The sequence below is a fragment of the Balearica regulorum genome, chromosome 2, assembly GCF_011004875.1.
Source record: "Balearica regulorum gibbericeps isolate bBalReg1 chromosome 2, bBalReg1.pri, whole genome shotgun sequence".
NCBI lineage: Eukaryota > Metazoa > Chordata > Aves > Gruiformes > Gruidae > Balearica > Balearica regulorum.
In genome coordinates this window covers 64030295-64057614 of record NC_046185.1, presented here as the reverse complement: position 1 = coordinate 64057614, position 27320 = coordinate 64030295, and the positions used below count along the sequence as shown (strand labels likewise).

Here is a 27320-nt window from a genome sequence, read left to right as displayed (position 1 = left end):
TAGCGACATAGTACTTTCAGAGGTCTTAATCTATTTTTAAGCAACTATTAAGCACAAGCTGGTATGACACCAGCACCGAAAGAACTAACCAGCAAGTTTCCCCACGGTTATAAGCACCTATAAAATATTTTGTAAACTTCTAAGTTCAGGTTTGACAGAGCGCTTGAGCCAATTTAAAGTATGTAAGAAGTCCCTCCGGCTTACATCTGTGAAGATGAGGGAGGAAAAGAATACTGTCAACTTATGAAAATATTTGAGAAATGATCAGTCTCTGGAAGTGCATATTTCCTAAATAACGTGAACTCATTACGAATACTTCAACTCAACAAATACTTTCTGAATCCTCTGGTACAGTGGCCAAAGAAAGCTTTTGCAAATGGAAACCTGAATCATAGAACGAGATGATTTGAAAACTGATGAAAAAAGCTATGAAACACTACAAACCCCAGCAGGCATCAAACAGCAGGTGATACCTTCTGCCAGCCGACCTCTTGCCAGTCGCTCACACCTGGGTATTGTTTTAGCCTTTTACATTTCCACTTGTTCCTGATGGACATTTATATATTTTGGGGCAAGTGGAGGGGTCTGTTCCTTCAGTCCTGAGACGTCAAGACTGCAGACATCACATGTGGAGGCTCCAGGCGATCCTAGACATCGAGGGCTCCTGTGCTTTGACAGCTTTGCCTGCCTGCCAGAAGTGAGAGTATTCTGCCCAGTTAGTAACAACCGATGAAAAGCAGAAACTGATACGGGCTCTCACAACTGCTCCGTATAAACAGCGAAGGGTAAGGCGGCAGCAACGGTCCCTTCAGCATCACCAAATCCTCTGAAGGCAGCCACAGCACTAATCCTTCCTCCCCATCAGCGGCATTTCCACCACCGATGCTCCTGCACCCAGCATCTTTCCACTCACTATCAACGCCTTACTATGTGTTTACAAGGAGTGGGTGGGTGGGGTAGAATAACAAGGTACTCCTCCCACGACGTACACTAGAAAGTATTTGGCATTTCAGCATGAATGAATAATTCAATAGTTTATTTTAAATGGAAGAAATTGGATCTGCAATAATTACATTTTTAGTATTTTGAGTATTATAATAGATAACACGAAATGATGTAAACATTTTAAAATGCAAGAATAATGCGAAATGACTTCTGTTATAATACCAGGCAAATGTTGGCAACCGGCAGCATTTAAAAAGCAACAATAGGAAACAGACCAGAGGAAGTACTAAGTTCTGTAGCATAGGAGAAATGCAACTGCTCTGCAGGCTTTTTATATTGTAAAACAAGAAAAAGATCAATTACGTATAGTCAAATCTATGAAAGGATAACTAATCCACAGCATTTGAAAAAGTAGCTTTGTACACCAATTTCCAGACAAAATGTAAATGATTTGATTTCTCACTGAGCATATTGCTCTAATTTTTGTAACACCTGTTGTTTTTTATTTTTGTATCACGTATGAGAAAATTACATGTTGTTGAAGTGCCCACTTCTTTTAAACACTGGCACCATGAAATTAGAGCGATGTCTACAGTCACTGTTCGAGGAAAAACAAAACACAACAAAACAAAACAGAAGTTGTCATTGTAGTAGAGCAAAAGCCTACTTTGAAAAATGAGGTAAATAAAAATACAACTATGGCAATATAAACCTAAAAAGGTTTTCATAAAGTGCATAAAGTTCCATTGTACCAATTCCTTTAGGAAAAAGCTTTTGCAAATGTATATCCAAAGCAAGTGTTAAACTACAGTTGTATATCATTTGAGTTTAGGAGCTAGTGTTGTGACATTTGATTCTCATTTTCCAGGTCATACAATAATATTCACTTAAAACCAGCAACTACGGGGCAACAATCATATATATTTATATATGTGTAACTACACCTTCAAGTAGATCATTGAAGATACATTTATTCTGATAAAATTACTCAAAGGGCAACTATACATATTATGCATGAATTACTGAAGAATGGTGTTATCAATTAGACTTAAAGAAATCTTTTACATAGCAGTTTCATTTCTGAAAACGGAAATTCATTTAAAATTATAGCAAGAATTAAAGAAGCTGGAATTCAATCCAGCCTTCAGATTATTCCCCTAAGAAAAACTGTACTGTTTATTTCCTAACCATTTGACTTGACAAGAAGTTATTTAGGAATGCTTTGCTGATGAAACAAAGAGACCCAGACACTGTAGCAAAGAATTAAATATATCATAGAAAGACAGACTTGAAACTTCAAAATATCTTGGAAGAGTGATTAAGTGTGTAAGCAAGTACCAGGACAGACAATGTGATTCAAAAACTCTAAGCTGTTAGTTAAATTTTTTAATTCATTTGAGGTTTATTAACCTAAACTGTCTGGAGAAGTTGTTGATATGTGGATTCACTTGACCGTATGTATTCAACTCTGAGGTTTTCATCCAGAAACAGGTACCAATGATGTGAAATAAACACAGCTCAGAGATCCTCAAGTATGTTAATACACTGTTGGGAACCTGAATGGAGGAAAGAATAGAAAAAGTTTAGATCACAAAAGAAACCAAAAAACAACTCAGAACTGTAGGGTTAATTTGCAAATAAAAGTTGATGCATTTCCACATTTGTATTTGCATTCTGTTTATAAAGTTTAGGGCTTTTAAGTTAAATGTTCGCATTTTTATGCAGAACAAGAAAGAATTCTCTCCTTGAGAAATCGATGGTCCTATGCACAGCTTTATCCTTCCTCTTAGGTGTGCGTTTTTAAATCTAAATCCCTCAAAACATGACAGTCAGTTGTGGTGCTGGGTGAAGGAAACTCCATTTCAGGAGTCTATTCACACCTTCTTAACCAGCTAAGATCAGGTAGCCAAACCACATTCTTAAGTCTACAAGAAAGTAACAGACAGAAGCTTAGGAAACTCTTCTTTAGCATTTTGAACGATGCAGGAAATTAGATTACCCCTAACCTGGAACAATCCCGCAACAATGAAAAATGCACAGGATAATACCACTAATGTTATGATAGCATCTATGTTTTGGAGTATGTCTCAAGTATTTAGGTACCAACAACCTACTAATGTCCAAAGGTTGTTTCTGATACTAGATTTGATTAGGAAATTAATTTTCCCCCATCATAAAAGAAGTTGCTTTTCCATTGAAAGACTAAATATTTTCAGAATCTTTTTTCAATGAAAACCCAAATATTTTCACTACATAAAATTTCCATGCAAATATTTTCAAATTTAAGTTAAAAACTGTTTCTTCATAAAGCCAGCTCAAGCTATTATATTTATATGATATCTTAAAAGGTATTACTTTAGCCTAATATTTCACATCAAGAAATCATCTCAAAGATGGCTTTGTTGGAATTTCTGTACCATAGCCTTCTAATTAGAAAAGAAATGAGGGTGGTGAGGCACTGGAACAGGTTGCCCAGAGAAGCTGCGGCTGCCCCCTCCCTGGAAGTGTTCAAGCTAGGTTGGATCTAGAAGATCTTTGAGGTCCCTTCCAACCCAAACCATTCTAGGATTCTAGGATTCTATGAAATTCCTACATGTTGGCTTGGGCAATCCACCTTGTAGAAGAAACAGTCCAATAGATCTCCAGCCCTTATATACGAAACTGCTGAGAATTTTTACTTAATTCCAGTTGTGTAGATGTCCTGCCTTCATCTTGTGTTCATACAATATCCTTACAGTAATGGCAGCAATTACTTTTTTGTAAAATAATACTATTATTACTATATGCGATGAATTTGTAGCTTCTCATTTGCTAAATGAAATTTGGTGACTAAAACCAAAGTTCAGTATCATATGACCAACACAGGAGCAGAGCAACAGGAAGAGTTCTGCAGAACAGTGCAAAAGGCTTGGGAATTTCAGCGCTGCTATTTTGAATATGTCTGTTCTAGCACCAGTGTTTGTAATGATGCAAATCCCTCTTTTAAATATTTTTCTGTACTAGTGCATACTGTCCTTTAGAAGCTCTGCTCTTTTGATTAGTCTTAGAAGCCAAACTTCCCTTTCACAGTAGTTTTTGACCTTGAAAAATGATAGATTGACTTTCATTAATAAAAGACTAAGCATGGAATAATAAACTTCAGACTTTTTTCTATTTGATAGCAAATATAAAATAGCTTAAAAAGGTTCTATAAACCTGTTTTGAAAACTCTAATCATGCAGGTCTTTATTAAAACTATAAGAAGTCTACCTGAATAACTATTCAAGTCTGACTCCTGAGATGGTTTTGAGCTCCAGCTTTAGAACAGCTACATTTAGCCGTATACATATGTGTTAGATGTCAAAACTCCTATTAAATTCAATGGAAATCTAATAGACATACCCAACAGACTCTGCAGAGCTCACTCAGCACCAGATATCCTGGCCCCCACCCCATGGGCTGGGCACCTCAGCATCCTCAGAGGTTCCACTGCCCCAATCTGCATGGCCTTGAAAAAGAACTATGTACGCAGCATAGTCCTGACCCCTAAATATAGGGGCAGGGCAGGGGGCATATCTCAAACTCATGCTTAATATCTAACTACTCCTTTTATGCCAAAGAAAAACCCGAGTCCTTCCCCAGAGAGTGGGGGATTGTCTACGTATGATTAAAAACAGAATTAATGAGAATGATTTAGTTCAGGACCAAATGTACAACTTCTTCAAATGTTAAATACTTCTCCCACGTTGCTTCATGTCCTTGATTTTATTAACATAACATACCCTCTATTTTCACCAGGAAAACAAAGAGGAAAATTAGGATTATGCTGTGATTTCCTGGACAAGTTAAGAGTCTGTGCAACTTGGCACATTTTAGTCATAAAAACTGACCCTTTTTGCAAGATAATTGCAAAAAAATGTTTTTATTGTCATGAATTATAGATCCAAGTCCTTCCTGTTGACTACATCATTGAATTCCATTCTAAGAACTCCTCACCCATAAATCTTGCCACACAGTAAATTTGAAAACTTACAAGTAATTCTCAAGTGTTCAAATGAAAACATGCACTCTGAATGCATGAGTAATAACACATAATGAAGAAATTCAGAGCAAAGCTTTTCAGAATCAAAATTGTGGGCACGGATCCAATAGCAGAAGTTATTTTAGCCTTAGTTTTTTTTTTAGGTCATCAACACCAATGAAGAACCCATACCGATGGGATTCTTAGAACGCATATTTTAAACCCTTTATGGAAGGCACTGTTTCCTCTCCAGGGTTTAAGCATCGCCTACCATGATCAACTTGATCCTGTGGCATCTAACTCATAAATAAGAAAAAAAGGTCAGATTTTTTTAAGTAAAAAAAGTTCTGCCCATTCTCAGAGACACCATTTTTGTTCATCAGTCCTCAGTGAACTGAATCGCTAAAACAGATCACCACTGAAGAAAGACCATGCCTGAACTGCCTGGCTTGAAACAGGAGAGAAGAAATGCTAGACCCAGGAACTGGATATGCTGAACACTGGAATATCAAGGTCCTGTATGGAAAGCTTCCACCCATACAATGAACTTTCTTTAGGGAATGCAGACAACTGATATATGTGTTCACTGGAGGAAATTTATCCATGCAAAGACAGGAAGGACATAAAGTGCATCTCTGAGATAAAATGCACATTTGGCTACTTGTTACCGCTTATGTTGGAGCCAAAAGTCAGATTAAAAGATGCAGAGTTTCTATTTTGCTTCTTTATTGCTATGGTTTTCTATTTGTTTTGTATAATACACATTTTTGTGCTGTTGTATCTGTGTGAACATCTTGCTTATATCAATATTTTCTTTTGAATAAATATACTTTTATTTATCTCTGAAACAGTTAACTGCATAGGCTACTCCTTGCTGCATGTTTTACTACTGATAATTTGTGATAGGCATTAGGTCAATAAATCTGGTGGGTCTCATATGCCATATGCATCCTTAATATTCAAAGGAATATTCAAACGAAAAGCTTGTTCTATCCTGCAAGACTATTATTGACAACCACCCACAACATGGGTTGAAATATCTGGTGACAAAACTAAATTTATTCATTTTGTACGACAGACAATTTTGTCCTTGGATTAGATCTTAGGACCACAAAAGCATTAAGCTTTTTACCATTTCATGTAATGGTATTAAATAATATTCATAACGTCACTTTAATGGTTTATGTTTTTAACTTCAGCTCAAATTCAAATGAAACTCAGCAGCACAAAAAACAGGTTTATTTTAGTCTGAAAGAAAATAAGCCAATCAAAATACAAATTTAAGCCAAATTCTAAGTTCCACTAAGTAAAAGATGCCTTTATATTTAATGTTGCTTGTTTCACAGAAAAACCCCAAAGCTAGTGTCCTATAAAACCAAGAATCTTAGCTTCTGTTACCTCATTATTTTCCTCTATAAGCCATTTGTTTAGTAAAGTGATTTATTTGGAGACATCTGATATCATTATCATGATCCAAGAGAACAGAAACTATTATAGACATGTGATATTATTTTAATAAAGAAAAATATTTAAAATTTGTAATGGGCATACCCAAAGTTTTCTTTCAGTACTCCAGAACATCCTAAACAGAAGGCTTACTTCTTTTGGCTTTCTTTAACTTCAAATAACCTTCTTTCTGGTAACAAAACAAAACAAAACAAAAAACAAATTTAAAAAAGGCAAAAAAGAGTAAAGCAAACAAAGCAGAAATACTAAGCTATCAGCTCAACTAAAAAGTTGTTTCTGAGTGAAATGTTTAGTTAAATGATATGAGAAGTAATTAATAAGTTTTTATTTTCCAATGTAAATATAGTTTTAAGCATGTTTTGTATGTACAGTGGGTAAATAACTAAAAATGGAGCTTTTTGAAAATACCCTTTTACATGCTGGCAGCCAAGACTTCCAAAACCAACTGATCATTTTTGGCGTCCAAACTTGAGATAATGACAAAGACTTACTCTTCAGGGAAGTGTTTAGCACCATCCCGAGTCAGCACCATTGTATTTTAATCTGGAGAGAGGAGGAATCAGACTAATGAGCACTGGAGAGTCCGTCCCTACCCCAGTTAATAGACAAGTCCCTCTCCTATTGCTGAGACTCCAGCTCAGTCTGCACTGGCAGTGTGGCAGGGAGACAGATGAGAACTTACCATCTCCTGCCACTTCCCCAAAGCAGCTTGCAGGGCTCAGGCTGGTACCCATGCTACGCACATGGTACCCTGTCTGGAGTGAGCGGAATGGCGTGGGGCACTTGTGACCCCTCACTAGGACAGGACAGTGCCCCTTCCCCATCCCAGCAGTGCTGCCAGACCAGCTACAAGCTCTCTGCTTGTCCAGTCTGCCCAAGCTGTTGAGCTAGCTCCATACTCACAAGCCCTGGTGTGGCTGAATCATTCCAAGTGGCAGGCAAAGGACTTCAGCACTTAATCTGTATTATGATGGAAGTCTCCTTTCAGTACTCAGACCCCTGGGGCTGTTATTCTTATAACCACAGTTATTTTTAGTTGCTATTTTTCTTTTCTTTGTGAGACTGACTCTACTGCTGCAGCATTGCAGGGCTGGGCCTGTAACTAGTGTCTCAGTTGTGGCCCTTGGAAGGGCCCTTCCCAGCTGCTGTTGGATGGGGCCAGCTCAGAGCAGCTGGGCTGGCGTTTCCCACACCAACTCCTCTCCTCCCTGCTACAGCCTGAGCTCTCTGGTACGAGCGTGTTCCTGAAGCAGGCCCCTGAGGCTGTTCTGCTGGCCCTGTCTGAACTGCACGGATAGCACAGACTGTGCTCTTTTAATTACCATTAAAAGTTACAGAATTGTCTTGTATTTGGCTTTAAAAGCATAACAAAACAAAAAGACGACAGGTAAACTTTAATGTTAACAAATGCAAATTAAGCGGAAGAATCTGAAATATGGATACATACTCTCTTAAGTTCTTAGTCAACAGTTAATGACTATGTTGACAAGGTAAGTTTATGGATTGCAACATGTGACTAGGCAAAGGCACTTCAGACCAAGCATGGGTAATGAGACCTCAAATGGTCATGCTTGAAATGAAACACAAAAGGCAAGGGACCCTGGGTGAAAAGGGAGTTAAGTGCATGTAACGTTTCCTCCTGGTTTATTCTGTAGAGTTACTGCACAGTATTTTCAGTTGGCTATTAGCAGAAAGAATACATGCATATCTGTGTAAGAAAATACAATTGTACTGAGCATTGGAGACTTGGGACCTGTTCCTTCTAACAGGACTAATTTCTGGATAGTAAAAACATAGAGAATGTGGAGATGGAAGAGACAACTGAGTTTTAAAGAACTGATATTTAGAAACAGAAGTGTAGCCCAATGGTAGGTAAAAGCAATATTTAAGAATCATGAAAAAATATTTTGAAGAGGAATTTAAAAGTACACACTACTATCAATAGAGCAGCATCCAGAGGAAAAAGTGTGTGTGTGTATATATATATATAAAATCATATTAGGACCTTATCTAATTGCTGCTGCTGACCCCATCTAGTAATATAATAATAAATGTATTAAGTAATTAAGATAATATAACTTTTAAAAACTCAGAATGAACTACAGATAGCCTTCTGGAACTCATTTCTACAGAACATTGCTGAATTCAAGCACTTAAGATCAGACACTTAGAGAGCCATTGAGAACGCCAGTAGTTATATTGGGCAGGACAAAACTGTTTTCTGCAGAATCAGAAAACCTGCTTCAGAAACATATTTATATTAAGTAACACCATTAAATGTTTTCATTTTAGTAGTATCTCTGCAGGAGAGAACATTTTAAATGCCTGCTTGAAGTAACAGTAACATAACCAATGGTTGGGGTTAATTTTATCCTGGTTGAGGTTAATTTTATCCAGAGCGGTCTCATAAGATTCGTTGGTTTCCCCATTTTAAGTAGAACATGCTAAAATGAAAAAAAACCCCAAACATTCCTTTTTAACTCTTCATTCAGATCATTGTAGACTGGATTAAGGGGTGTACGTGTGTGGGTTTTTTACCTGTTGCTTTCTGGCACAACCTTTCTTTACAGATGCTTCCGTGTTGCATTCCTTGACTGAGGAAGTCAGTTTTGAGGTCAGTGTTTCACATGTCAGATACTCCTTTCCTGTAATTGTCTTAAAGTATAGAAGTTTATACCTTCATTAGCAAAAAACCCCACAGTATTTTTCTACTTGTTAAAATGACCTACTTTTTCAAAAGGTGTCCTCATAACACAAAGTTGAAATAACCTACCAAATTACATTTTATGGGTGAAAAAAGTGATAAGCACAACATAGTTCATCCATGTGCCCAATCTGGGATATCATCCTCATAAAAACTGCACTGAAATGAGCTCATCTATTTATTTTATTGAAATGCAGACAGAATCATACAAAAATTAGGTTGTAAAGTACCTCCAGTGGTCATCTAATCATAACTTTTACTCAAAACAGAGCTAACTTCAAAGTTAGATCTCATTGTTTTGGGCCTCTTCCAGTCAAGTTGGGAGACTCTAAAAGGATAACAACTCTACAACCTGTCTGTTCAACTTGTTCCGGTACTTAACCACTCTCACTCTGAAGAGTTTTTTTTTTTCCTATGTCCAGTAGGAATTTTTCCTGTTGCAACTTGTGCTTTTAGTGAAATTGTAATTAAACTTGTCTTTGCATAATTTCCATGTTTGCCTAACAGCAAACACACACTGCAGTTAGTATTACACAATTGATGAGGTTTGAGATTCCTTCCAGGAGCTGTTCATTAATACGGTTTAATCTGAAGATAGACTGAACACCAAAAATTTCACCATGTTAACCTCACACAAATTTTGATAAACTGATAAACTGTCTTAAAGAAAGGAAAACTAATTATACCACCTTAAAAGTCCCAAATAAAAAAAGTGCGTATCTCAGACAATACAGTAAATCATCTTCCCTTTCAGAAAAAAAAGCAGCAGTGACTGAAAACATTAACTTATACGGTAGAAATTTTAGAAAACTATATTGAGAATGATGGTAAAACATGATAAAAGTCATGCTCTTTATTGCTTAAAGCTGTTTTAGAATATACTGAATCTGTGAGAACCAGTGAGAATGAGACCTGTTATTTACTGTACCTGTTCAAAGTTAGACTTGGAATGATGACTGGTTTTCTTAGCAATATAGTCCTTAGAATGACATGCTGCTTTATTTCCTTCATTTTTGGCGATGCACGCTGTATCATTTAAGACAGATTCATGAATATTTAACCCTGCTCCTTCATTTGATCTGTTTGTTTGTTGCTGTGATAAACTGGATTTTGTCATTTCATTGTCTAATTTACAAATCTGCAAATGTACTTTCTCTGACTGATGGTGTTTCTCAAGAACTTGCATGGTATTTTGACTTGCAAACTTTTTTCCCCTTCTTGCACTGGAAATAGGAGATGCATATGTATTCAGACCCAGATTGATGTTTGACTTCTGAAGCACTGACCCAACATTCTTAAGAAATGAAGGAGAATTTGCCTTTTTGTGATTGACTTCACTTGAATTCCCACCTGAAGCTGAGTTATTCGAAAAATCAGCATTAGTTATCTGTCCACCAGACTCTGTTCCCCATTGAAATACAGGTATACCATGTTTTGCATATGTTTTTGCGTTCATTACCTGAAGTATGCTGCTATGAGTAGGATATTTGACTGGCGTATTTTGAACAGGTTTGTAAACTTGAGTCATTCTGGACTTACACATAGTCAGCATAGAAGATGAAACACCCATAATTTTTATTGGTGAACGTCTTTCAGCATTTTCTCTTTTCTTCCCATCCATTTGATTTGTAGTCTTTCCATTCATTTGCATCAACTTTCCTTTGAAAATTGGTATAATTTTGCTGACTTTTTTGTGTGGGAGTTCAAAAGCTGAATTTACAGGCATTCCCAACGATTTCACAACTGGTAACTCTGGTACTCCTGGTATTTGCCTATTACTCATTGATTTCTCTGTTGCTTCAATGTTAACCTTCTCTGTACCCTTACAGATACTCAAAAAAGTGTGTGATTCTGGCTTTTTGATCAAATGCTCCATCCAGTGGCTGTTTTCCATACTGCATGGTGAAGAAATTCTAGGCAAACTCTGTTTTCTTGGAGGAGCCTCCATTAGAGATACTCCACAAACCATCATCTCACCAGTCAATTTCATATGCTTAGATTTTATCTCCTGCAATACAACAATAGTTGCTAAATCGAATGAACTGGATTTAAAAACTGATAGTGCCACCTAATGCATCACTATAGAATATCTATCTAATATATATCACAATATACAACCATACATTTTCCTGTTTTGAATAAGAATAAACTGTATTTTCAAACAATATTTTGCTGTCACTATAAATTAAGATATTTTTTTTCTCCTCCCCTCAGTTCTTTGTTTATAAACTATGCTGGAATATCATATTTCTCAGAAGGAAAGACTTAAATTACAGTCATTATCTTGCTTTAGTGCTTTCCAACTGGGTAATGCCTACCCCTTCTGAGGGAGTCTGCAGAGATTTTGACTGACAGAGCTCCTCGTCTCTTAAGACTTCTAAGGGCATCTGTATTCTGAGCAAAAGACAGTTTGGATGTCTATGAAAACTGCTGATGACAAAGAGGAGCCATTCTAGCTTTGATCACTGAAGAGACATAAACAGGAACTGTGTTCTGAAAGAGGATTACAGTATTTTAGAATCTCTACAGTTTCTGTCACTATTCTTTGTTCAGAATTAATTACTTCATTTCTTCTTTCAAACACTACTACCAAAGAAATTTGGGTCTCAGTCTTTGTCACAACCTCAAATTAAAGTAGTTTTGATTGCTTGCATCCTTTCCATCACCAGCCATGGAGTAAATCTTACAGCTTGAGTGTTTTTAAATGCCTAAGTCCACAGAACTTTATATTTGTCTTGGTTTGGTTTTTTTTAAAAATAAATTGTAGTCATAATAATAATAATAATAATTATTATTATTATTATTATTATTGCTGTTGTAGTAGTATTATTATTATGGAAGAGGTGTGATAAAGTTCTGGATATCCCACTGTAAAATAGAGTCTATAGAATTGCGAATATTGATAGCAACTAACTAAGTTCAATTTTTAATGTATTTGTGATATGAACAACAACATAACAATGGCAAATAGCAATATAGTATTTAATTACACATTTAAATAAAAGTTACATGATTGATAATTTGTTGTGAAAAGCATAATTTTATGCTCTATGTTCTGAATATCATAAAGACCACTTCATACCATGAACAAAGTACATGCCATTAATATGTTTATACAAAAACCTTACATGCACCGGAGCCCTGGAGAGTTCCTGTGTAGCATAAAGTGCTTTACTTGTCATCTTTACTGGAAACCCACATAGATGTGAAAGATCACGCTTCATGTCAGAAAGAAAAGAGTTCAACACACTTTCTGAATCTGTTCTAGGGAAATACTGCACTGGTTGACTTCGAATGCAACTTAAAGGGTACCTGAATAAGTGTTCAGGGACACATAACAAGTTTCTTTACATTTCTGTAATTATGAATTATCTTCATTCAGAAGAAAGCATGAACATATCTAAAGCTTTTTCAAAAAGGTGAACACAAGCACTTACTTTCTTAAGGGACTGAAGTATAAAGTTACAGGCCTTCAAAATTATTATACCATACTAGCCTACTATAGCAAAGATTACTCAATATAAGTAATCCTTAGTGTAGTCTTTCCTAGCAAGAAAATTCTCTTTAAAATAAATCTTTGTTGGCCACATTTTTACAGGAATTTAACTCTTCCTTTTACATTACCATTTAGAGTGGCATTCATGTTTACAGAAACTGTGAAGCAAACTATTCTATATGACTTACTATTATTCAGTACTAGGACAAAGAGACAAGACTAAATATTTTTTTCCAATTTGTCTAGTGAAACAATTCTCCACTGTCTTCTATGAAAGGGAGGAGGGCCACGAAGCTGATCAGAGGGCTGGAGCACCTCTCCTATGAGGACAGGCTGAGAGAGTTGGGGTTGTTCAGCCTGGAGAAGAGAAGGCTCCAAGGAGATCTAATTGCGGCTCACCAGTACCTGAAGGGGCCTACAGGAAAGATGGAGAGGGACTGTTTATCAGGGAGTGTAGTGACAGGACCAGGGGTAATGGCCTTAAGCTGAAGGAGGGTCGATTTAGATTAGATGTTAGAAAGAAATTCTTTACTGTGAGGGTGGTGAGGCACTGGAACAGGTTGCCCAGAGAAGCTGTGGATGCCCCCTCCCTGGAAGTGTTCAAGGCCAGGCTGGATGGGGCTTTGGGCAACCTGGTCTAGTGGAGGGTGTCCCTGCCCATGGCAGCAGGGGGGTTGGAACTAGATGATCTTTAAGGTCCCTTCCAACCCAAACCATTCTATGAAATTATGGAAGAAGAAAATGTGGCGCATTCAAAAATGAAGATTTAGATCTTTGCTAGAAGTGTAGTAGAGGAAATGTAACACAAATATTCTGAAAGGATATGTAAAGAATCTTTCTCCTACTGGTTTGAAGTAAACACTGAAGTATGTTTTTGTCTCTCCAAGATCCGCTGGAAGAATATATCCATACTTTAAAAAAAAAAAACCAACAACAAACAAAACCCCACAGATATGTATTACAAATACAAACTCAATAGGTACAAAAAAAGGAGAGAAAAATGAAAGCAGTGTATATCGTTTCTTACCAGATTCTTCCAGTGCATCTGAAATTCTTCATATGAACGGAAAGGAGATTCTGGAGGAATTATGTGGCTGATGTTTATGATCTGACCCATTTTCATGCTGTGCAAAGGTTAAGAAGGGATGCTTAGACAGAGTGTCATAAAACTCAGCTGAAAATATACTGGACTTTTGGGAAAAAAAAATAAATCTTATTTTTGGCATTGAAAGTATTTATGGATTATTTTTATGTTCTGAGGACTAATACCTTTAGCTCATAAGTTCATGACAGAACAATAGCAGTATTTCCTGAATTATGGAAAAGAACTTGGCACCCACAAGTCTAATTTCTCTTGTCTGTAATACTACCAGTGAATGTAGAACAAAAGCAAATATATCCTTACTTCTCATATTTTTATGATGAAACTCACGGGTGAAAATAGACATAGTTTGTGGTAAATAAGTTTTTTCTTTAAATTGACACTTTCTGCTACAATTATATTTGAGAAAATTAATTCCTTTGCATATCACAGAAGTAGCAGAGAGATTACAAAAATTGAAATAATATTTAAATGTGTCATTTATGATTCACTGATTTTCATTTTCCATAACATTGAGTTTTCCATAAAAGTAAAAAAAGAAAGATTCCTGAATGTAAAAAAGAAGTATTCTTATCACTAGTAACAAATTCACAGTTTGTATGGCAAACATTCCAGGAAATGTTTGTTTCTGCTGAAATGTAAACAGACTCCTACCTTGGCAAAACATAGCACCAGTTACTTAATATGGAATGCTGGTGAATAACTGTGTTTTCATTGCTGTCAAACAGCTGTAAGGTGTTTGGCAAAATATCAAAATCTCCCAGCTTAAAACAGAAAAAAAAAGTTATTTGCAAATATTTCTACAGCAGTACAAAATTAAAATTTTCAAAAATAATTGTGTATCACAATACACTGAAGCTTATATATTATTATTCTTTTATCGGCTCTCACTGATTATTTCAGAAGATATTTCCATTATTAAATTGCACACTATTTTATGTTAGAGCCTACACTTCCAAAAGTTATGCAAGTACAAGGTTTAAAACTTTATTTGAAGTGCTTTAATAAGTCAGAGTACAGAAGGAGTTTCTCCAACTAAGAACTGTCTCACTTCCATTCACATTTTTTAAGGTTGAAATCAGAAACCCGTGTTTGACAGTCTAGTAACTGCATATGCCTAATCAAGTGCAAAGATCCAAGCAACAGAATTAATGGGACATATAGTTTCACCCTGTGAGAAGTCAAAACAGTGCACATTTTCACAATGAGAAAATATTTGGCTGTAGGGGCCAATGAAACACTAAGATTTGAGAAACATTTTCTCTCTCTATGGTCTACCAGGGTTTGCATTTATTCACTGATAAGAAAATGTGGCCATTTCTGTTTATGAAAGTATTGAAATGATCAAACTGATAAAGAAGCCATATCATAATCGCTTCCATCATTGCTTTGTGTCATTCTGGAAATGGATTCCTATAGATAGCTTTAATGTTTATGCTGTCGTAGGTCATAGAAGAAATCCTATTCTTCTATTCTAAGAAAGAAGAGTTTGGATCAGAAATACTTATTTTGGAAGAAACCAGCAAGCCTGACAAATATGCCCCTGTATGGACATGTTCAACAAAGGTGACATGACTGTCACAAAAGATGGTAATTTTTCAACCTCAATCATGATTTCATAAACAATTTATTAATTATGCTTATGAGCAGCACAGTCTAGGCTGCTCCAGTATTTTGGAAGATGCATAGAAAATGAAGCAGATTCCAGAATAATTATATACAGGCACTTCAGACATAGTGCTGACAACTTACCTGTAGCGTCACTTTTAAGATGTTACTCAAAACTGTTTATTACAGTGAGACAGTGTATGCCTTCTAGAAAGCACTGCTAGAAGGAAATCTAGAATCATAAAGACACTTCACTACTATATTCTATTAGCATTTTGAAAGGTCTCTTAATTAGTCTAGAATCTCAATTTTACAATGCTTGCTAAAATGCATCAATATAGATATAACATGGATGTTATACACTTAGATACGGATAGTCAATGAATATGATTACTGTCTTAATGCAATCATAAATAAGCACTTCTAATGCTAATTGCAAGTCACCTAACAGAAAAGAAGATGAAGATTAATAAGACAAAGACAGTCATAGAAAATGTAACTGTTTTATACCTCAGGGGGTGGCAACCGAATTGAGTAAGCCTCCACACTGATGCAAAGCTGTCTCTCTGATACATTGAGGTCTATAACTAAAATAAAAATGAAGCACAAAACCCTGTTTTGAACTACAGTTCATCTGTTAGACAGAACCAAATGTTTATTTAAAGTAATCATTAGTCAAAATGCTGTGTTTGAAAATCAAAAGGCTAGACTTCCTCAGCATGGAAATTAAAAATAATTGCATTTTAACTGTGAAAAATTAAAATCATCACAGAATCACAGAATGGTAGGGGTTGGAAGGGACCTCTGGAGATCATCTTGTCTAACCCCTCTGCTAAAGCAGGTTCACCTAGAGCAGGTTGCACAGGATTGCATCCAGGCGTGTTTTGAATATCTCCAGAGAAGGAGACTCCACAACCTCCCTGGGCAGCCTGTTCCAGTGCTCGGTCACCCTCAAAGGAAAGAATTTTTTTCTCATATTCAGGTGGAACTTCCTGTGTTCTAGTTTGTGCCCTTAACACCTTGTCGTGTTGCTGGGCACCACTGAAAAGAGTCTGGCTCCATCCTCTTGTCACCTGCCCTTTAGATATTTATAAGCACTGATGAGATCCCCTCTCAGTTTTCTCTTCTCCAGGCTAAACAGACCCAGCTCTCTCAGCCTTTCCTCATACGAGAGATGCTTCAGTCCCCTCATCATCCTCATAGCCCTCCGCTGGACTCTCTCCAGTAGTTCCCTGTCTGTCTTGAGCTGGGGAGCCCAGAACTGGACACAGAACTCCAGATGTGGCTTCAGCAGGGCAGCGTAGAGGGGGAGCATAACCTCTCTTGACCTGCTGGCCACACTCTTCTTAATGCACCCCAGGATACCATTAGCCTTCTTGGCCACAAGGGCACACTGCTGGCTCACGCTGAACTTGTTGTCCACCAGCTCTGAGCAAGATGTAGCACAGGGACTGAATGTATTATGTTCCTCAACATATGTCCCTATTGCAAATTTAGGCACCAATATCCCCAAATGTAATATTTAACTTTTATACTGCAATAAAAATATTACTTTCTAATTTTTGGATGCAGCATGTTTAATTTAAGCAGCATGTTTCGTGACTTAACTTTTGTGAACAGCAAACATAGTACACTGTCCTGATTTCAGCTGAGATACAGAGTTAATTTTCTTTCTAGTAGCTGGTATAGTGCTGTGGTTTGGATTTAGTATGAGAATAATGTTGATAACACACTGATGTGTTTAGTTGTTGCCAAGCAACTTGTCACCTGGCTACTCCAATGCTGGGATAATGGGGCCAGTAGCCTGGAATCAGAGGGTGGGGAGGCCAAGCAGCTGGGATCCCTGTCCAGGGAAGGGGGCATTGACAAGGTGATTGGGAAAGGGACACATGCCCTTAGCCTCCAGAGGCAACTCGTCAGGCATGAGGGAAATGTATCCCTTCAGTGAAGATGTTCTATGTCACCCAGGCAAGTGGAGCACCATGGAGAGAGGTATCCAATACCTGAGGGAATTAGCCATGTGGGAGATGGTTTATTATGCCTGGGACAATGGGCAATTACCCATAGATCCAGATGAAGTCCAATGGACCCTTTGGTGGTAGAGTGCAGGCCACAGTTTGCCTTCACTTGGAGGGGCATCCAGTACACCTGGAATTGACTTCCCCAGGGGTGGAAACACAGCCCCACCATTTGTCATGGACTGATCCAGACTGCAATGGAACAGGGTGAGGCTCCAGAACATCTGCAATAAATTGATGACATCATCATATGGGGCAACAAAGCAGCAGAAGTTTTTGAGAAAGAGAAGAAAATAATCCAAATCCTTCCGAAAGCTGGTTTCACCACAAAACAAAGTAAGGTCAAGGGACCTGCACAGCAGATCCAGTTATAGGAATAAAATGGCAAGATGGATACCATCAGATCCCAATGGATGAAGTCAACAAAATAATAGCTATGTCTCCACCAACCAGCAAAAAGGAAACACAAGCTTTCTTAGGTGTTGTGGGATTTTAGAGGATGCATATTCCGAATTACAGTCTGATTGTAAGCCCTCTTTATCAAGTGACCCAGAAGAACAATTTCAAATGGGGCCATAAGCAATGACAAACCTTTGAACAAACTAAAAAGGAAATAGTTTGTGCAGTAGCCCTTTGGCCAGTCCAGGCGGGACCAGATGTAAGAAATGTGCTCTACACTGCAGCCGGGGAGAATGGCCCTACCTGGTGTCTCTGGCAGAAAGCACCAGGGGAGACTCAAGGGGTTCTGGAGTTAGGGGTACAGAGGATCCGAGGCCTGCTATACTCTAACTGAAAATGAGATATTGGCAGCATGTGAAGGGGTTTAAGATGCTTTGGAAGTGGTTGGTACTGAAGCACAGCTCCTCCTGGCACCCTGACTGCTGCTGCTGGGCTGGATGTGCAAAATGAAGGCCCCCTCTACATATCAGGCAACTGATGCTACATGGAGTAAGTGGGTCACGCTGATCACACAGCAGACTTGAATAGGAAACCCCAGTCACCCAGGAATTTTGGAAATGATCACGGACTGACCAGAAGGCAAAGAATTCAGAATGTTGCCAGAAGAGGAGGTGATGCATGCTGAAGTTGTAGTTGTACAACTTCCCACACCCTGCCAGGTGCACAAGAAGCTGGGAGAGCACAGCCAGGACAGCTGAACCAGACTGGCCAAAGGGATATTCCCTACCATATAACGTCCTTTGTTATCCTATTAAACTGTCTTTATCTCAGCCCATGAAGTTTTTTTCCATTCTCCTCCTCAGCCCCTTGAGGAGGGAAGGGTGAGCAAGCAGCTGCGTATGGGGTTAAACCATGACATACATACAGGACAGTCACTTTAGCTCATTTCCTATCTATTATTATGGAACTTTCACATCACTTGCAAGACTCACAATTCGAGGCAAGTGCATTTAATTGTGATAATCATAACTTTTAAATGGTAAATTTCATTCTGTAGCTGTAGATTAATAGTAGAAAAATTACCTTTCTTGTGGGTAATTTTTCAAAGGTGTAGTTGAGCTGGCAACTATTACATACAGAGCATGATCTGCCATCAAGTGTGTTTTGACTGAGGTTCTTTCAGATTGAAAAATGAAAAGGCACTGTGTTGGCAATACCAAGATCATGGCAATATGAAAGCACATCACTAACTATACCTTGTTCTCACAAGTTTACCATAACAGAATATTGTACTTACCAACAGCATTTTGCCTTCCTGAATGAGACAAAAAATCTTTTCCTTAATAAATAAAAGAGACAGACATTATTTTCTAAACCATATGCCTAATGTCTTTATGAAAAAAAAAAAAAACAGGAGAAATCACACAGTTTTGTTTGTGTGTGTCATGAATGCTGAAAGCTTTGTCCTTTCTAAGGAGAGAAAATCCCATCTATTAATTAACTTTTCACTGATTCATTATCATCTTATATAAAAAAGAAAGATATATGAAAGTATATTAGTGGACAGCAATTTATACCTTTTTTTTTTCCTCCCAGTAAGGAATTTTTACATAGAACTATTTTTAATTGACTAACAGTTAATAAATTTCTCAAGTTCAAAAGCAAATCAGTATAGTATTACTACATATTTTACCCTCTATCATCAGTTTTGCCCAGCTTTAGCAACATACATGATTAGACAAGCTGCATGTACCAGGGTCACATTGCTGTTAGTCAGTGTCTTTCACTGAAACCAGATTAGCCCTCTACTTCCAGCTGCTATTCCTGAATAAATTGAGCTATATACTTTGAAGATACTAATCCCAAGATACTGTTAATATTGTGGCTGGAAATAAGAGAATAACATATACGCTTTTCTCAAGGTATATTTGGAATGATCTGTACAATTGCTTTGCTTCACAAGAGAAAGCATGAATCTGAAAAACAGGCCCAATTTTTAGATGACATTTACTGTCCAACAATATTTGGTCTGGAAATTATTAATCTGGTATGTTGCGTTCAGTTGAAATATCTGATCTCTTACAAAGATGAGGAGGAAGATGAAAAAGTGAGTATGTCCATTGAGATTGTAAACTTGAATAACTGAACTTGGATAAAGGAACAATAAAAATGCAATCAAAGAAAAAAATGTAGGATAAAGGAAGGAAATAATTTAATATAATGAATGAAATAATGATGGCAATTAAATTACGGAAAATAAATGCAACAATAAAGAACTGAAAACTAAATGCTTGATCCCTGACCCAGGTGAGTCAAATACCTTGCACCAAGAGATGACCAGCCTTGTTCCATCTGGGTGCAAGTCTGGCTGTAAGTGTGTAGGAGAGACAGGTTTGGAGAATGGCTGGACTAACTGTTTGTGGTGCTTCCAGCTAATAACATAAGTGAGAAAAGAAAAATACATTATTAATAATTAAACAGGTATTTTTAAAGGTTTCAGTCAAAATTTAATCAAAGATACTGCTACTGCATCTTGGAGCCAAATCCTAGTATATGTTACACATCTTTACTTTTCACCTACTTAGCTACAAGAGGAAGTTAGCATTCTATTTGATGTAGGCATTTAGATTTCATGTGTCATCAAAGTAAGGTGCACTACAATTCATTTATGTTTTTCACAGGGCTGATAATGTACTCAGGGAAAAGGTGAATTGAACTATATGGAGCACTTTCCTAGATACTCACCACTTTCTGGACAATAGGCACAGCATCCAAAATTTACATATATTAACTCTGCTGTCAAACTCAAGACCAGAGACATTTTCTTGCAATCACAAGAACAACAGATAAATGTAGCTTTGTTAGTACTACTTGCCTGACCGTTTGTCTGTCCTGCATAGCTTTCTGTTGACAGTTAGCATTAGTCAAGAAAAATAACCTAATTACAATGGGTTAAAAAGAGTTAACTAATACACCTCCAAGAGGATGTTTCTAATGAGATCCTGCAAGGATCTGCTTGCAGCTCATGGTTATTAAATATACTTCGTACTAGTAATCTGCTGGTGTTGGAAAATCTAATGATGACAGGTCAGTTACACACAGCAACACAAAGCAGTTTTGTAAGGTAAGCATATTTGAACAGTATAAGTCTTACTAATCTAGATATGCATTTACACCTCTTGGAACAAAGAAAATACACCCATCTGGCTGGGCAAATGAATCATGAGAGCTACTGGCTTTGATTACAATCAGTCTTTTGACTCAGCAATTTTTGTGGGTCCACACATACATTCATAAACCCCACAGACACTGCATACTAGAAGATAGTAAAGCATATGCATAATGTCTAAAAGTGTATCAGCTGTTAAGCTAATGGGTTGCATTTCTTCTCTACGTATTTGTTTTGTTTGAGACTGCCCTATATAGGCTAGATAAACCCAAAATGTGAATAGGGAGACAGTTCAGCTCTCAGAACACCCCCACCTATGGAACCTATAGGGCACACGCAGAGAGGGTGACAACAGCAGGGGAGCTGCAGGTCTTTGGCCCGAAGGGCAGGTCTGTCGTTGCCTTGAGGTCAAACCCCAACAACCCTGAGCAAGATCAGGGTCCCACTGCAGCAGAGAAACCTAGTGAAATCGCTCAGGAACTTCTTAAAACTTTTGACTCTGACAAAGTATACTTACTATACCTAGATTCATAAGAGACGTTTTGTCTACAGGACAGACATTTTTACCATGAAACTTGGCTTCTGTAGTGCAAATTGCATGCCCTATGAAAAATACTCATCTCTGGCAACAGCAGTTGTGGACAAGAGTAGCAATCTTAAGAACTGTGACATCTTTCAGCACTTACGGTAGCTCCTTGTTTCTCTATGTAGGTTTGACATATTCCTGATTTGTAAAATGGTATCTAAAAATAAATAAAAAAATAATTCAAGTGTTGGAAATTAAGAGGTGTTTTAGCAAATCATAAATTAAGTTCTGGCCCATCAGTGACTTTGCCTAAGAAAAACATGCTAAGGAATAGTTAAAGCAAACACCATATCCTGTATTTTAAAGGAGAATTATAACTAAAATTAGTTCAGGCATTTGTTACAGTGTAATCTCATTTCCAGCTAAAGATACATTAACAAGCAAGCAAAAGACTGCCCAGAACAAAATCACAGAACTCTGCCCCTGCTGCTCTCATTGTGAATTGGGTGGCATCTTACCAATTGACTCCATTCTGTTCCACAAAAGGTTCACCGTCTGAAAAGGCTATTTCATCAAAAGAGTAGAAGACATAAGCTGTCATCTACATTACTAATACACAAAAATAAAAGTTTGCTTTAAATGACATAATTTTACTTATCCTTGATCCTCAGAAAAACCACTTCTTAGAGAAACATGCATGCGTGACGGATACACTTGACTCCTAGCCATACTTTGGTTCAGGATGACCAAGAAGCAACAGGCCTCATGTCCTTGGGGTGAACTTGTGAGCTGGAAAGCCCCTGGCTCATGTACAAGGGAATGAAGGTGTCTTGAAAAATATTTTGAAAGGTAGTTTCAAAACCCAAAAATACAAGGTAACCAAAGTACAGAACAAGATGTCAGAGCTAAACCGAAGCCATCTGTCCTGTCTATACTACAGACTAGCAGCCAACTACCTCACTCTATAAATATTAAAATCAGGATGGGCCCAATTTGAGCTCTCCCTGAATGGCAGCTGGCCTGCATGCCAGATGACTCTCCCCTTGAGCAGGGATGTCTCTCAAGGTTAGCAATTCCTTACCCGAGACTAAGAGATCCTTCCCTGCTCAAGGTGGAAAGATCCCTTCCCTGTGACAGATCCTCAGTAAGTGACTGATAGGATGCTGAATTAATACTATGAAGCATTACTGATCCATGTAGCTACTCAGATACTATAAACATTGTATGGATAATTCCATTAGACATGAATTGTTGACCAAGTCTGAGACTAAGATTGGATCTAGCCACACCTAGGCTCCAAAAAAGGAGTTTAGAAAGCAAGGGGGTCCACTCTGAACCTCATGACTCAACGGGAGGGTCCTCTTCAACTCTTCACATTTCCAGTCTCTGTATGAGTCATTCTAATTCAATTTCCTTTCGTATGTTTCTTCCATGCAGTAATTAATAAGGTGAACCTTGCCATCAACTTACTGAACCTTGTCAAACCACTGTTAAAACTTTGTTCAATTCCATCAAACTTATTGAAGTCTGTCAAGTTATTATTTTACCTCAATAAAACATATTGCTGCCTCTCTTTTGAGTGAGGTGCATTCTGCTCATCCACAACAGTACGTAACTACATATACTTATTTACACAGTGATACTGACCGCCATTACAACTGAAATTTGATTTAGTGTTCCAATAACAGGTGCAGAAAGGATATCTTGATGCAGGAATAATAACTGTCTATTAAAAAAAAGTTAGAAAAAAATTAAAAAATAATTTTCCATACTTGATTTTCTCAGCTTAAATTTCTTTTCCTCACTTTCTGCAAACATAATACATTCCACCTCTAATCGGCTTCCAGTGGTTCAGTATAATTTATTGGACTAGTCCAAGTTACTTGCTCTTAACCCACCCACAGTGGCCTAAGACAAAGACTGCAGGCCTTTCGCACATGAACATAAGTCTCCAAAAGTGATCCTTTTGGCAGAATTTCTCATTTCTCCCCTTTCCTATTAAAGGGAATGACAAAATGCTTGGTGAACACTAGGGACCATACATATGCTTTCCCAGTATTCTTTTCACTCAGTCTCAACTGACATAAAGCATTCCAACTTTGCAAGTGAACACAGATTAATTTTAACTATTTATTAATTTGAAGTAGGTGGCCTTGTTAGTTTTAGTTGATGACACTTAAAACATAATAGAAATGTGTTTTGTTTCCCCAATAGCCAGCAAGTCCCCCACCAAAAATACCCACTATTTTGAACAATTTTATGCTGTTTTCTGCTGATATAAGAATTTTGCTGACTTTACTACAATTAATTCTAGTGCTGCTAATAAAATCTTTGAATAACAACCACCAACAGCTTCTAAAAATAATAACCCTAAAAGTTCTTTACCTGCAAAACTTTATCTGTGTACTCCTTGTCTCAGTTTCCGGTATCTGAGAACTCAGCGTTACTGTAGAGGCACAGAGTTTTTGTAGCTCTGGCAGACTGACAAAGAACAGAGACTGGTGCCTGGTGTTATTCATGTTATATTGTTGATTGTCCCAAAGTGGCACTTGGGTCTTAAAAGAAAATTTTTAGTTCATTATTATAAGGCAGATATTTGTTTACAGAACTTTAGAAGTATATGGTATCAGGTATAATCCATTATCTTCTGATTAAGATTAGGTAGGCAATATAACATAATAATATCACATAATTTGGTCCACTAAAACAGACAGTCAAATATACTTTTGCTATACATAATGCATTATACTTGAAAAAAAATATTTACAAGAGTCAAAATATTCAGAATAAAGACAAGGACAAAAGCATCCTTTCCCCCTTCTTCTCAGTGTGTGTTAGGGCTGGAATCTATCTGGGATCCAAGACCTGAGGAATCCCTCTGAGATGTTGATCCCCTCCTGTCTGGCAAGAAAGTTTAATTCCCAGGAGCTGAACAGCGATCTCCTCACTAAGTCATGCACAGACCGTGGCCGGCCTGTTGGAGAAAATGAAAATCACAGAAACATGAAGACACACTGGAAATCATTTCCTTTTCCCCACACCAGGCTCCCTTCCCAGTGGTACAGAGAACTTGTGTGCTCCCTGCTTAAATCCATCTCTCTTCTCAAGTGACAGGTGAACACTGTATTCTAACCTATGCAGAACTGTGTACAGTCTTACACCGGACTGAAAGCTGTACTAATCCAGAACTGCATTCAGCTCTATGTTTAATACTGAACACAGACAATTTGTTCTCCCATTCTTGGTCTCAAAGGAGAAATGTATGAACGACAGCATTTTGTCTTGGTGGTAATTTTAATAGTTACACTCCTACATAGGTATCAAAAGATGAAGAAAACACAGCCGGTATTTAGAGTGCAATGTGATTAGACCTACAGTCGTGCTATCAAAGCTGTCTCTCACACCCTAAGCTTTGCCTTACAATAGAAATTATTGACTATATTTTGTGTTCAAGAGTATGAGGCAGTTTTGGGCTCAGGCCACAATCATTATCTTGAAGTGCACATGAGCTGGTATTTCACATGAGGTTAGAATACAAAGTACTCGTATGTTCACTGACATATCACTGAGCAGATGTGCTACAACTCCATCATTTTTGAAACTTCCTAAAAAGCACCAAAAATAAGAACCAAAAGAACCCAAATTTCAGATGGAGAATGTGATCCTTTGGTGCAATACTAACAAATCTCATGTGAGTGGGAATAATATGAAGTTATGGCTGTTACCTGGCCTGTTGGATGCCTGTTGTGCACTCCTATGTACTGCAGCACAGGCTAGGCACAGTGTAAAGGACCTAGAATATTTATGACAGAAGAGAACATCTAACATTTCATTATTTAAAGAAAATACACCTTTTAACTATAGCACCTTTCTCAATCAAAGTGTTTCAAAGAAAAAACAGGCAGGTAGAAAGTCTGCTTGTTATAAAAAGCCAGAAACAAACACTGCACACCAAAAAAAGTTGGTTTAATAGTTCTTCCCCCTCCAAACCCTAAAATCCTTTTGGGAAATGGTCTTACCAGTGCAGTGAAGATAGCAACAAAGATTTTTGTTTCCAAATTTTATGAAGTCACCAGCTATTCACCTGAAAAGCAATTTTGCAAATTGTGATCAAAAAATGATGAACTGGAAACATTTTTTGTGGAACAATGCCAAAAATAACTTTGCTGTTCTGATTTTGCTTCACCTTGCTTAGTGTGTAACACATTAAAAAGATTAACCTCAGTCATATCCTAGAAAAATCACAAGGAAAATGTTTTATAACTGTCATTTAAAAGATAATAACATGTTTCCTTATTTCTTACCATTAAAAGAAAACACATTTCAAGTTTTTTCTAGCAATCATGAAAAGTAGATTTTTTTAAAATGCCAGCCAAGACTATCACTTCATCATAGAATTCCAAAAGCTACAGCTTAAGGGAAAGGACCGTTTTAAACAAATGAGAAAAAAAATCTTGTCCATTTGCAAATACAGAAAAGAAAGGCTGGGTCCTCAGATTACATAATGTTTAAAAGAATCCTAAATAGCCAATAGGGATTTTTGTGGCAAAGATGTTGTAAAGCGCATACTGCAACGCTCCAGGGATCTCCCTGCTGTTTGAGGCCAATCCCCCTGTGGGAACCACTCGTTGTATTCAGCATAAGTCAAATCTTCCCAGTCATCTTAAAAGCTAATGGGACAGAGTGCTTACAAATGGCTTCTCCCTTCAGGGGAGAGGATAAATAGAGAAGTACCAGTTAACATCAAACTACCAGTTAAGATAGTTATAAATCATAGGAAATAAACCCAACTGCCTTCTGTACAAGTAGGAGAACTTAAAGTGTGTGGGAGAAATTACATCTTTAGATGTTGATAATCACAACACGTGAACTTGAAACCACCACAGAGCTCCTGCTAAGCTGAACAGGACATCAGTCGGAGAATGGCTATCACTGGTTTTCAGTCAAAACAGGCAGGTAAATCACAGAGCTTGGCGGTGGTATTTGTTGTTTTCAGTAACGACCTGGAAGATGGAATGAAGAGCCTCCTTTTTAAAGCTGAGACCACCACCAAGCTGTGAGGGACAGTAGCTACTCTTCCTGTTCGGTTGACTGTAATGGAGATGGGATCTGAAGATCATGGTGGCATTCAGTGAGGAAGTATGAAGATGCCCTGAACCAACAGCACGCGCATAGGATACAAAAGAGCTTTGAGGAAAGGTGCCTTGACAGGTCACACTGGGTAAAATTTTACATCACTAAAGTTATGCTGTAAACAAACTCCACAAAAAAAAACCCAGCCTGTAATCACGTTGGAGTGCGTACACGGGACTACTGCTGTTGAGGCACCCAAGTAGCGTACAGGCGTCACCCAGCACCGGTAGCACAACGCTGGGTGCTGCCGTGATGGGTACGGGGGACCCAACAAACAAACAAAGCCATCAAACGCACCTGAGGCCAGGGCGAAGGAGCCGGGGTTTAGCTTACACAAAACTGAAGGAAAACACGGACGGCGCGCGCTTGAAAGGCCGCCACCGAGAGAAGGGGAGGCCGCTGAGCCCTCGGCAAGGCAGGCGGGGCGAGGGGGTGGCACAGAGAAGCCTCGGTCCCCGGCCCAGCTCTCGCAGGGCAGGGTGAGGCGGTCCTGCGACAGCCGTGAGGTTCTGAGGCGCTGTAAGAGGCGCCTCCGGCAGGGACGCGCCTCAGGCCGCCTCCGCCCGGCTTCCTCACGGGCTCCGCGGGGCGCTGAGGCAGGCGCGAGCCTCCCGCCTTCGGCGCGAGCACCCGCCGCGCGCGAGGGGTGCGTGGGGGCGGGTGCGTGGGGGCGGGTGCGTGGCTTCCCCGGCCTGCCCTGGCCTGCCGGAAAACCGGGCAGGAGAGAGCAGGGTGCTCCCTGCCGGCACGGGA

General features: G+C 38.2%; 1 protein-coding gene across 1 annotated transcript; it reads right to left on the bottom strand.

The window, feature by feature from the left end:
• Window positions 1-1019: 1019 nt before the first annotated feature.
• On the bottom strand, window positions 1020-27054 carry C2H18orf63 (chromosome 2 C18orf63 homolog). The gene is made up of 15 exons (XM_075744540.1): window positions 25454-27054; window positions 23820-24408; window positions 23082-23160; window positions 21595-21651; window positions 20060-20171; window positions 19037-19078; window positions 15833-15909; window positions 14369-14478; window positions 13640-13736; window positions 13417-13523; window positions 12251-12428; window positions 10045-11124; window positions 8951-9067; window positions 6497-6581; window positions 1020-2501 (listed from the first exon to the last, which is right to left on the bottom strand). Exons 2-14 carry the CDS (start codon window positions 23951-23953, stop codon window positions 6528-6530), a joined length of 2244 nt encoding a protein of 747 aa, XP_075600655.1. The 5' UTR covers window positions 23954-24408; window positions 25454-27054; the 3' UTR covers window positions 1020-2501; window positions 6497-6527.
• Between the last annotated feature and the right edge of the window lie 266 nt (window positions 27055-27320).

Coding starts and splice junctions, on each gene's coding strand:
- C2H18orf63 (XM_075744540.1), bottom strand. CDS start 23,953: ATGAATAACACCAGGCACCAGTCTCTGTTCTTTGTCAGTCTGCCAGAG. Junction 14,479..15,832: donor TTCGGTTGCCACCCCCTGAG/GTATAAAACAGT, acceptor TTCTGTTTTAAG/CTGGGAGATTTTGATATTTT. Junction 11,125..12,250: donor AGGAACTCTCCAGGGCTCCG/GTGCATGTAAGG, acceptor GTTGTATTGCAG/GAGATAAAATCTAAGCATAT.